The 12,510-nt window shown below is 35.7% G+C and overlaps 1 protein-coding gene across 1 annotated transcript; it reads right to left on the reverse strand.

Annotated features, from left to right (window-relative positions):
• Nucleotides 1–539: 539 nt before the first annotated feature.
• LOC143614560 (serine/threonine-protein kinase Nek5-like) lies at nucleotides 540–7,852 on the reverse strand. The gene is made up of 14 exons (XM_077087964.1): nucleotides 7,718–7,852; nucleotides 7,556–7,622; nucleotides 7,413–7,478; nucleotides 7,286–7,332; nucleotides 7,166–7,211; nucleotides 6,996–7,076; nucleotides 6,865–6,907; nucleotides 6,718–6,767; nucleotides 6,354–6,435; nucleotides 6,208–6,257; nucleotides 4,403–4,476; nucleotides 4,266–4,317; nucleotides 3,593–4,174; nucleotides 540–1,916 (listed from the first exon to the last, which is right to left on the reverse strand). The coding sequence occupies exons 1-14, from the start codon at nucleotides 7,813–7,815 to the stop codon at nucleotides 648–650; spliced, it is 2,607 nt and encodes an 868-aa protein (XP_076944079.1). The 5' UTR covers nucleotides 7,816–7,852; the 3' UTR covers nucleotides 540–647.
• Between the last annotated feature and the right edge of the window lie 4,658 nt (nucleotides 7,853–12,510).

Below are 12,510 nucleotides of genomic sequence, written 5' to 3' on the forward strand. Positions count from 1 at the left end.
GATGCTAGCTTTCAAGAATTGGAGCATGATATAAATCGTAAACTCAAGTATTTAACCTTACAATTTTTAAGTTATTCCATCACATGCCCGTTCTGAATCAATCGACCAGGTTCGGGGTGCGACAAAAGTCATATGTTATTAGCGCATACAAACCACATAGATTCGTCGTTAGAAACAATAATCAACTCGGCCTTGAATGATCAGTGATTGATGGCCAATAACCCAATCTGAACCGGTTCGGATTAGTTTTTCCTTCAAAAAGTTCCACACGCCAATAGCAGAAACCCAAGATCCCAACCCTCAACACGGATTCAAAACTAGACCAGTTGATGATCGATCGGTCAGTGACTCTGTTCAAGGGGATTTCGGTCTTGGCTTGTTTAAGTTAAGTGGCCTAAATCAAATTTACGTGAATACTCAAACTTAAAAACGCAAGATTTTCATAAACAAAAGTGGGAGTTTGAATCACAATACTATTATTTCTCAGTTCATAAGTTTTCCTTACTAATTGAGGACACGAGTTGGTATTTCACCTAATCAATCAACAAAATGCCGTTCATATATACAACATAACACAATGAAAGAATAAAATGACCACATTCAAAAATATCAAACACATAGCAATAGCGGGTACCAGTGATGAATGTTTACGCGTTCCTATTAGAGTCGTCAACCATCATCCCTTTAAGGCTTTTAGCTAACCAGATCGCCGTCTCTCTCGGGGACACTTTATCCTTCCCAAAAGGTCTAAGAACAACAGCCAGTTCTTGCAGCCGATTTTGTTGCAGCAAATCAGCTGATAATTCTAGCAGCCCTTCAAGTGCCTCCGCCCGTTGCCTTGTTGACGTTATATCCAAAATTTCCTTCGCTTCTGCTAGACCGTTCTTTGTTTCAACTTCTTTACTACAAGGACTATCGGATTTCACAGTTGTTATTTCAGATCGATCCGACGGCTCTAAAGATCCTGTTGGCGATTTCATCTCCGCCTCATGTTTAACCTCTAAATTCCTTTCTACTAATGACTGCTCATTTAAGCGAGGAGCAAGTTTTTCAATTGTTGGACTTTGTAAAGGCGACACACGGTCCGGAAACATATAGTTCATTTGACTAGAGGAAACAGAAACAGTTGAAGATGTAGTATTATCTGCCACATTTGTGAATTTATCATGACCGACGCGGATACAAACAGAATCAGTATTTGATTCAGAATTTGCATCAGATACATTTGCAAATGATATCAGATCTTGACTTTGACTGGCAACAGCCCTAGTTGTCTGATGTGGTATCTCCATACGAAGGAATAAAACATCTGATTGTTGGTGAACGGGATGCACAATTTGTGTCACGTCACCGAGCCATGTTTCACTAGGTTTAAATCCTTGAATTGAAGCCGAAGAAGATGCTTCCGAACTAAAGCTATCATTGGTACGTGTTTCGTTTGAAACGCCCATACGCGAGTCCTGTATGATCTTTAAAACAGATTTGTTCGGAGCAGCATGAGTCTGAACCGACTCACAAGGACCATCGATTGTTTCACTAGTCTGAATCTCACTAGGGTTTACGGTTCCAGGAATCTGAGAGGGGGTTCTAATGCGAGTCTGAACCGGGCCAGCGTCTTTTGTTTCGGGGGAGGTCTGAGTTAACTCGGTAAAGCCTTTCATCCTTGCAGGAATCTGAGTGGGGGTTCTTAAAAGAGACTGCGGCGGATCCTTCGGGTCAGCTTTCTTAATAATAACATCAGGACTAGCAGCAATGGCTGCTTGCTTAATACGCACTCCCGGGAATGATGGTTTTCTGAGAAGAGTGGGTGGAGTTTTTAGTCTCTGATTTGCATCTTCGTTGGATCCAGTGGGCCCAGAAGGCGGGGTCCCCTCTGGTCTACCTTTAGTCTTTGAAGATGATTCAGTCACAGGTAGCTGCACATATAGTTCATCACTTGTTAGTAAAGGTTGCAACTTGCAAGTTAATACCAGGTTTGCCTATCCATGAGTAGCTAAAGTTTATATTTTTCTAAGAGGTAAACGGGTAAACTTTATTAAGAAAAAGACAAGAAATGAAACATGTCAAATGTGTTGACAGGGTCAAACCGGTCAAAAGTGTGTATTCAGATGCATAAAACCTCTGGAATTGTGTTATTAAAAAATAAAAGTAATTTCATTAAACATGTAACTCAAGTTTGAAAGCGCATCTCATCGTTGTAAGACCCCATTAAATTTGAGAAAATGACCCTATTACCCTTCTAAAGTTTACGGGTGTTTTTAACGAATCAGGAGTGAAAAGTCGGGTTCAAGATCAAATAGTAAGTATGAAGATCAGTGGCAAAACTGACAAAAAATGAGAAGATTAGTGGTTTTATTACTAACGGTTACTAGCTAGTTCAATGGCACGACTCTTGATGCAATAAACTTTTAATTTAAAAATATAACAAGGTCTCCAAAATTTAAAAATTTCCCCACCATATAGTTATTGGAAAGATATAGTGTTTACTCATGTCTAACATAGTTAACTAATTATAAATTTGAAAAATGGCCAAAAAGTGTTAGTGAGTCAACACAACCCGATCGTACAAAAATGACCATTTTGACCCTTGGTTTTATAATGTGTGATGCGCTCCAATACGTTTTGATCCAAAAAGCCGATGCGTGATGCGCATGCATCATGTATGTGGTACGTTTGTTATTAAAAGCATAGTCACATAATTGACCTGATTCTTCATTCTAAATCGATGGAGAAATCGATTTCAGTTGCAGGTTCTTCGTTCTCCACTTCTCCTATTGCCGATATTATCAATTTAATAGATCCTATATTTTGGGTGGCAGTTTAAGAAACTCCTATATTCATGTTTTCAACAGATATTGGCTTCAAAATCAATTAGGCCGATATTTTTTTATGGAAACTTCTATATTTATATTTATACATTTATTTATTCAATTAGAACAATTTATATTTCAATTTTGTTATGGATTAAAATTTGGATTTTGAAATTTGGTAAACTTTAGTTTATGCTATGGTCAATTTAAATAGGTATGTTCTTTGGTAATTTTTATTTTATGTTATGGTAAATTTAATTGGTTACATTATATTTTAAATTGGGAACATTGAACCGGATTCTATGGTACACGTACCGGACCGTACCGGAATGAGCCTACCCCCCTACGTACCGAATACGCTTCCACTAGCGAATTGCGTTCCCTTTCCTCGTTCCCGTACCGGAGCGAACCACGATCCATGTGACTATGATTAAAAGAATACTAAAAAATTATTTATAGATAATATTTGAAGTTGTTAACTTTTAAACACTAAAAATAGTAGATTAAGTAAATAAATAAATAAAAAAGAAGCTATAGTACCACCAAAGAAGTTTTATGCATAAGCAAAATAAATATTTAAGTCTAAGTGTACAAGTAGTCTACGCGTAAGGTACAAGTAATCTATACAGAAACTATAACTCAGAAATGCGCATCCGACCGCATCGTGCTTCGTGCATTATGCGCTCCTGATGCGCACATTTTAAAAACATGTTTTGACCTGTTACCCAAACCCCTCGTCAATTAGTTTGAAGGAACTATTAGAGAGAAAAAGTTAGTTGTACCTGATGCTTCACGGAAGTTGATCCCTGAGTTCTTTTCCTTGACTCAAGATTGTTCCTTTCAGGCGGAGTTTCAGCATTATTAACCGCTTTCCACCCATGACTCACTACAGTTGGCTTAGGCAACTTACTTGGTGTTTCAAACTCGGTCTTTAAACGCCCCCCTCGCATCGGTGAACCGTGTTCCCTATTTCTACCTTCTTTCACAGCCATCTTGATTGGTTTGAATGATTTCACTTGCTTACCTTCACTATTTGACCTTTGATACTCTATTATAGGTTCACTCACCTCGAATTCATCATGTTCAATATCTTCTTGAAATGAATCGTCATCATCATTTCCATTGGAAACTGGATTTGTATTATGGTCACAGGTGCAACCACCCGGTGGAGTCTGAATGTTTTTTTCACTTGACTGTACACTATCTTTGTCACTGAAAGAGCTGTTACTACTTTGAGATTCGGATCTCTTCTTTCGCATATCGTGAGCATTACCGATGGGCTTTGAAGGTGAAGTGACACCGACTGAAGAACGATACTGGTCAACATATGGTTGCAGATACGGGTGTTTCAAAATATCAGATGCCTAACAAAGTCAAGTGAAAAAAGTTAGTTAAAAACTTAAAATGAGAACACAGTTATTAACCGGATGGTAATGTAGAAGTACGAAAACGTACGGCGGGTCGATGTTCTGGGTTCTTACGGAGCATTCCTTTGATGAGGACTTTTCTGGGAACAGAAAATAGAGAAACAGCTAATGTTAATTATTTATTTATAAAACAACAAATATCGAGTGGTAATGAAATTCACTTACAGGGATGGAGAATAACAAGGAGGTAAAGGACCAATACACGATCTGTTTATTTTACTTATCAGTCCAGCCATGTCCTGAAATCGGTATATATGCAACCAAAAATCAAACTTTTAAGAGAAACAAAAAACATTACTTTAAAATAGCGACGGTATTCAAATGCGGTAGAGGTGGACAAATGGCTTAGCTTGGTTTAACACATAACTACTTTTTGACCTTTTTTTCTTTTAAGTTGTATATAATTGATTAAAATATGATTATGACAATTACATTATTGAATAGTTTATGTAATAGTTTAAAATAAAGCGATTTAAGAGGTTGTAAGCATAGTATCCTGTATATAAGAGATTCTAACTACACCATTTTCGTATGATAAGCCACAAACTGATTGTAATAATTATGGAAGCCAGAGGTTTAATTATTTAATAGGTTTATCGGGTACTTAATTGCACATTGTGCCACATGATATAATGCAAAGCAAAAAAAAGATTAGTACAAGGATGAATACACATCTTTCAGCTGATACAAAGTTTATTCTACCAAGCTATCATATCATAAATAGGGATTTAGGGTTCTTAAATGAAGATTAAACCTTTTTTGTTCATTATTAGTTGTGGTTCGTTTTTTAATCACAGCATTGGAGCCGGGTCTATCCCTTTACGAAAGTTTCATTAATTCAATATTTTAATGTAGTTAACTTGCTGGTCAAATTTATATTATTTACTTTTTTTTAGTTAAAGTTTCACTTTTAAAAATTACTTTTCTTGCTGGAGAGACAGAAAAGGATGCTTAGTATAATAACATACTTTGTACAACTGATAGATATGTGTTCATCTCTGTAGTTCTTTGCGTTAGAAGTCATGGCACAATGTGAAATTAAATTAATATCATGATATAATCTATCACAATTATCTTTTTATTTTTTCAGTTTGGTGACATATTTAAAAAAAAATCACTATTTCACCAGCTTCATTGATGTAGAACATAGTTCAGAAAATATAAGTATTTAAAGAAACGAAGGAACTAGGTTTCTAGAGCATCACACAGACACAACAAAAACTAGGATTTCTAGAACATAATAGAGCAGGACATCTCACCTAAAGAAGAAAAATCTTGCATTTGATCATCTAATAAACTCTCAACTATACTTATCCAATCATATAAAAACTATTCTTGAACATTAAATCTCAATTTGGAACAAAAGAGTGAAAGACTAGTTATAACAAAGCAAATTGGTGTCCAATAAAGCTAAAGTATCATGCTAAACATAAACAATAATCATCATCGTTATCTCAATAGGAATTAGAAACACTAGTAACTATCCTAACAGTCAGAAAACTATAACCTACCTTCATAACTGAACTGAACTAAATCACATAACAATCGTGTTTTTAGTATTCTCTCTCTATCCACAATGAACCTAAAGACTAACAAGTAGCAATAAAAAAACTTGAGTATCCTAATAAGCTAAAAGAGAATCCTAAGTATGCTAATATTAAACTGAAAAATGAATGCCATTAATGACTAATGACGAAAACATTAAGTAGTTAAGAAAAACGACAGAAATACATTTTGCACATATCTTGTAAGCCTACTTGTTGTGCAACTTTTTTTTTCTTATATTAATTTAAATCACTATTTTTTCCCATGTGAGGTGTTGCACTAGTATCAATATAGGTCAATACAATGATAAGCTATAATAAAATTCAAGAGATGATAACATATTTATGTTGAACGATCAGCAGCACTCACACCTCTGAGAATACAAGAAGGGGTACAGAGAAACACACTGGTTCAAGAGGACTTACAAATGCTTTAAATGCTGGGCGATGAGCAGCCATTTCATACATACAACAACCTAATGAATAAACAACAAATATTGCACATGGAATAAGTACAACATGAGAAACAACAAACACGTGGCTTAAAAATATAACTAGAGAAAATCAGATACCTAAAGACCATATATCTGATTTAAAGCCGTACGGAATATCTGCCAGCAGTTCAGGACACATGTAATTTGGTGTTCCAACAACCTGGAATAAAGTAACCGAGTGTATACGAGTTAAAAGGTTGAAATCAGTAGCTAATAACTAGCTATAAATCATACTCCTGCCACAAAACAATTCCCTTGGTGGGATATACATATACCACAATAATATAACATTGCCCTTGTTAGCAATATTTACTCATTGTAACTATTCGTCTATCACAAAACATTAGCAGCATCAACTTGACCTATCCTATGGCTCATCATATATCATATTTGATCACATCACATACAGAAGTAGATATATATATGAATATAAAGAGCATACCGAAGAAGCCAAATCATCAGCCTTCAGTGTCTTAGCAAGCCCAAAGTCACCTAATGAAAAAATAGATTGCCCAAAAGAAATTAATTTCCACATAGAACCAAAGGTAGTTCAATCAACATCTACTAAAGAAAACAGTTACTAGCTCACCAAGACGAACATCTTGATCTTTGGTAAGGAAAATGTTTGAACACTGGAGATAAAACGCAATAAGAGTTAGTATAAGGCACTAAAAGTAAAACATAATTTCAGCATCCATAACATATTATATTATTACATACTTTCAAGTCCCTGTGTAGAACATAATTTGAATGCAGATATTCAACCGCCAATAATATCTGAGTAAACCACTTGCAGAGTTTCTGTAAGAGCAAGATTATCAATTCAGCAACTAGAAATCTGATAACCATGATTACAACATAAAATAAAACAGAAGAGCAACAATACCTACCTCCTCAGGGAAGTATTGCCCGGGTGACTTTTTCATCAATTCAGCCCTGTTGATAAGACATTTTATAAGCATAATGAATTTACAAGTATTGCGGGAGCTAGGGTTTCTTTAGTAACTTACATGTCACCACCTTCACAGTATCCGGTTACAATGCAAACATAACAACCCTAGACCCAATCAAGAAACGATTCCAGATCAGCAAAAAATACATCAAATGATAATATCAATAGAAGCTAGGGTTTCTAACCTTCTCAACCCATGCTTCTTTAAACTCAACAATAAACGGGTGCTGAATACGCGCGATAAGAGCCATCTAAACAATTATCCAACAATCAATAACAGTACTCCCAAACGTCAACAACAATAATGATGAAAATATATAAATAAAACCTCTTGATGGGCAGATCTTCTGCATCGTTCGGTCTGTCTAGCAAGGCGAATCTTCTTCAAAACATATCTGCATTAATATATTATTATTAAACAACAGCATAAAGATCCAAATCCCATATATACGTATATATTGAGAATAATAACAAAGAAACAAAGAAATACTTGGTTTTTTCTGATTTGTGATTAACGAGAATGGCGGCACCGAAAGCACCACGGCCGATTTGCTCCATCACCTCATACTGATCCATTCTTGACTCCATCTTTGATCCAATGCTGCTGCTGTTGTATTATTATTATTATTATATAATAATCTTGAATCTTACAATATCAGATTCAGATTCACATGACTGACTATTTATTGATTTATCTGGAATTTGAATACAGTTTACACAATCTCTCTAATAATCAACAACCCATCTAATGTAATGTTAACTGATGTGGGATTGAGTGGATCAAAGACAATGAAACTGGAATTGGAATTCGAAGAGGTGATATTCGATGATGAGATTCGGATCAAGTCAACATAAGTTTAAGTGAGACTGGAATTGGAATGGAATCAATAAGTGTGGACTGTCGAGTGGAGTCAAATAAAGACCAACAACGAGGCAACTATTATACTTTGACCACATGACTACCGACTTTTTTTTTAACAACCAACTAAGTAACGACGGGTACTTCGTACGCGGTCTCCATTGGCTAAGGCTAAAGGTAGCCCGATTCACCGGATAAAACCCGACCCCCACACCCGCCAAATGGCACGACAGCGAGGAGCCTGTAAAACCGGGTGAGATCAAGACTCGAACCCTGGCAAGTCAGTGTCATCCCTCATATCTCCCATATAAATTGGTGATAGTGAGGTTTGAACTCCCTACCTCTCACTAGTAAAGTGAGTGCTCTATCATTGAGCCACATCCAATTTATACATGACTACCAACTAAATCTTAAATCTTTTTGTTATTTTTTGGATAACATAGATAGGGTAACACTCAAGAGACCCGAATCTATCAGATTTGATTATATTTAAATAAGATCGGTTCTCAGTTATTGAGAAATGAGAATATCATTACACGGATTCAACATGACTTACTTTTGAGATCTCTACATGGACTAACGTATCTACATCTGAATTTGGGTCAATATTTAGGTCAATATCGTTGTTAAGTTAGTCTGCATTTAACATTTTCAAGTTTACATATGAGTTGCAGTATATAAAGAACTTGTTATAAGATGAACCGGATGCTGAGCTCTAGAAACACTTATCATAGAGGATTTACTTCTATTAAGTTACAAAGTTTATAAAAGTTAACTATAGGTGTGTTATGTGAAACTTTTGGATTAGCTTGGAAAACAAGCCATGGAAATAAAAACCATAACAACCTCTATAGAAAAACCTTCAAAGATTGATTTGAAGTTCTACAATGAGAGAGAGAGAGAGAGCCCATAACAATCTCTGTAAAAAAAAACCATCAAAAATTGATTTAAGTTCAACAATGAGAGAGAGAGAGAGAGAGAGAGAATCATCGCATGTTTTAATTATTGTGTTTATATTCGTTCAATTATGGGGTTCACTTAGGTGATCGATCATCATTTTGTTATGGATGTATATGTATATATTGTTCATGTTTAAATAAGAAATGTTTTTACTAAATTTCCAGATTTCACAAATATATTCAAACCCAATACCATATTAACATAAAATGTTTCAGTGTGACTTAAGGGGCAAATTTGATAACCATAATATCAAAACATTTGTATCCACACACAATCTACAGTTCCAATTCTCATGTCTCACAAGTTTCAACAACACGAGAAATTAGAACCCGTGAGTCAAAGAGATCATGGTCACTGTAACACCTCATAAAATACTTGTCGAATTCTTATTTTGATTAGATACATAGTTATTACATAGGATGACACATGTGAACAACTAACCTAGATCAACAATATAGCCATTTGGTCTAACTCATTAGCCATAGACAAACCCAATAACATTGTTTAAGCTCATATATCATTTTATTAATTCCAATACACTTTCATAATGCCTAATAATCATTTGAAAGTCCAATGGAATTACAAGCCTATAATAATATATTGAAAGCCTGATAGACATATAATTAGCCCAATTTAATATGTCAATTAACTCGAGTAATCTCGAGTAATAGTATCATTCAAGGTTGTAAAAGTTGCTAAGCGGACTCTAGGCGACCGACTGGGGAGTTGGGTGTCCTTGGAGTACTTGGGAAGTACTTAAGGAGTACTCAAACATCATAAATATAAAGAAAAATATTTTTTATGTATTATATTAAGGATTTCATAATCATGATATTTTCAATCTTTAAACGCTTTTTCATGTTTATCCTCATTTCAAGATTTGTTTGCTGGATGTTGTAGCAAAGGCTTTCATTATTTTGTTAATCATGATCCCAAGGTTCGTTTCATTAGTATTTCGGTAATGTTTTCGTGCATGTGTGAAGACCTTCATAGTTACATTTTATTTGTTTAGTTCTACTAAGTTCGTTGCTTTTTTATTTCTCACAAAGATATATTTTTTTTTACGATTAATAACTTATGTTTTTATAACCCACACAATGGGACGGATCATGTGGACCATCTGACGATGGAAGTGATTATGGTCCGGAACATAATTGTCCGAGTCCTAGCTTGTATATAATAATGCGTACGGTTGTGTGTCATGACTCGGAACCAAGAGTGGTCTTGGGCAACAGTATATATATGGTATGATAAGGGCATGGTGGATACGCCACCAGTGCATCCTATATAAGTTTCCTTGTCATATTTTCATTTGTAGCGTTTCTCGGGTCACTCAAAGATATGTGTTATGCTTATTATATATATATATATATATATATATTGTTAGAAACCTTTTTGGTTTTAGTTAAAACCCCTTCTACTTTAGTGTTGTTTAAATTTAGAACGAAATTCTCAAAAGTAGGGAAAACTGTAATATCCATTAATTACCAAACATTTTTAAAAAAAGTTTTTTTCTTGTATTCCCCCCCCCCCCCCCGCGCGTAACGGAGGAAATGCCTCTGTACGCCGCAACGCTTGGGGGAACGTGCTGATATGTTTTTTTTGTTTAAATGTCGGTTTTGCTTATTTTTGCAACCCAATTTCGTGTATCTACTCTGTAGAACAATTAGAATATTCCTTGGCATAAGGACTAATCATATTTCACTGATTTCTTGAGTAAAGAAGAAGATTTGATCTATTTTCGTTAACTTGTTTATATTGGTCAAAAAAACATAATCTTTCATTTAAACGGACTTGTTCTTTAAGTTTCCTAAGCCTACAAAAACATACCTAACCTCTGGAAACTCGTTTGTACTTCTTCTTTGCACTTGCAAACGTGAACCGATGCTCTAAATCTCAAGACTTTCTCATCTTTTTGACTTTTGGTAGTCAACATGTCTTCATCTTTTTGACTTTTGGTAGTCAACATGCCCACCGCTTTTACCACATATGTAAGGATCCAGATAAAAGTATACAATAGCCTGAAGGCAAGCGTTTTTACTCTTGTTTATAAATGTTTTAGAGACACGTAGTCTCATGTAAACATTTTCATATAGCACGTTTGACTCGTTTGAAAAATAAGTTTGTAAAGTTGGGGCGTATTCACCTTTTCGATTTGGATCGGCTTCAAACACCGTCCGAGGGTCTTTCCCGTTGCTATCTCGTACCTATAGTACGAGTATAACCTTTTGTTAGTCGGATATACAATCCGGCTTAAGACCTTTAGCCTTGTTTTATAATCGCCACCTTGATTATTTATTCTTTTAATTTAAAACCTTTAGTTAAAAAGTAGTATTATAAACCTTTAGTTTATTTTCATAAATCCCTACGTTTCTTTTTCTTTAAGAAACGTATATCTTTCTTTTCTATATTATTTAAGAGTAGTTATTTATTGCTTAAATAATTTATAACAAAGAATATATTCACACATATATGTTTCATATATCTTATTTGTACTTTCTTGCTTTTCTTTCTTTGTTATATTTTATTTTATTTATCGAGGTATCGAATATAACCCCGACTTAGGGTTTTAAGCCTTTTTATAATATTTTATTATTATTTTATTCGGGCATCATGCCTACCTTTTCTTGGCTTTACAAACCCTACACAATCGAGCAGCACTTTGACGTCTCTTTCTTTTTCAACACTCCTCTTATCAACACTCCACCTTGGCACGCTTATCGAGACGCACCAACACTCCTTCTAACATTAATACACCTTACGAAACGGATCGTCGGGGATGTCGGGATTGTAACACCTTCTTCTTTGGTACGTTGTCGGGAGATGGCACGATTATCGAGCTAATGGCACGGAAATCGAGGAATCGGGGCACGAACTTCGAGGTAATCGATGGTATACTTTTACGGGTCTAGAGAGATATTAGAGAGAGAGTTGTATGTGTGAAATTTGGTGTGAGATGTGATGGACCCGTAGCTTGCTATTTATAGGCAAACCAGGAGGCTCATCGCGATACGCGATGACCTCTAGGCTAGCGCATCGCGTATCGCGACGTAGGCTTGGCCAGTCACCACGTAGGCCTGCCACGTGTCGCCAAGTGGCAGGCGTTGTGCCATGTTTAGACACGTGTCGATAGGTGTGCCACATGTGGCCACGTGGCAGGACACGTGGCGATCGTTATGCCACGTGTGACCACGTGGCATGCCACGTATAAAGTTGTCAGGCAACCCATCACGATACGCGATGGGTTTCCCTTCTGATCCATCGCGTATCACGATGGGTCAGGAAAACCAGAATTTTCATTTTAGTCCTTGGAGTTTGGAATTGGTAGAATTGGTCCCCTTGAATTTGGAAAATTTGATATTATTAACTCGAAATTTTCGTGATTTACATCTTCCCCACCTTGAAATAAATCTCGTCCTCGAGATTGATTCGTTAGAACAAGTGTGGGTATTTCTTGCTCATTT

This window comes from Bidens hawaiensis, unplaced genomic scaffold, assembly GCF_021521415.1.
Source record: "Bidens hawaiensis isolate Kalapana, Puna unplaced genomic scaffold, B.hawaiensis_p1.1 tig00040333_1, whole genome shotgun sequence".
Lineage (NCBI taxonomy): Eukaryota > Viridiplantae > Streptophyta > Magnoliopsida > Asterales > Asteraceae > Bidens > Bidens hawaiensis.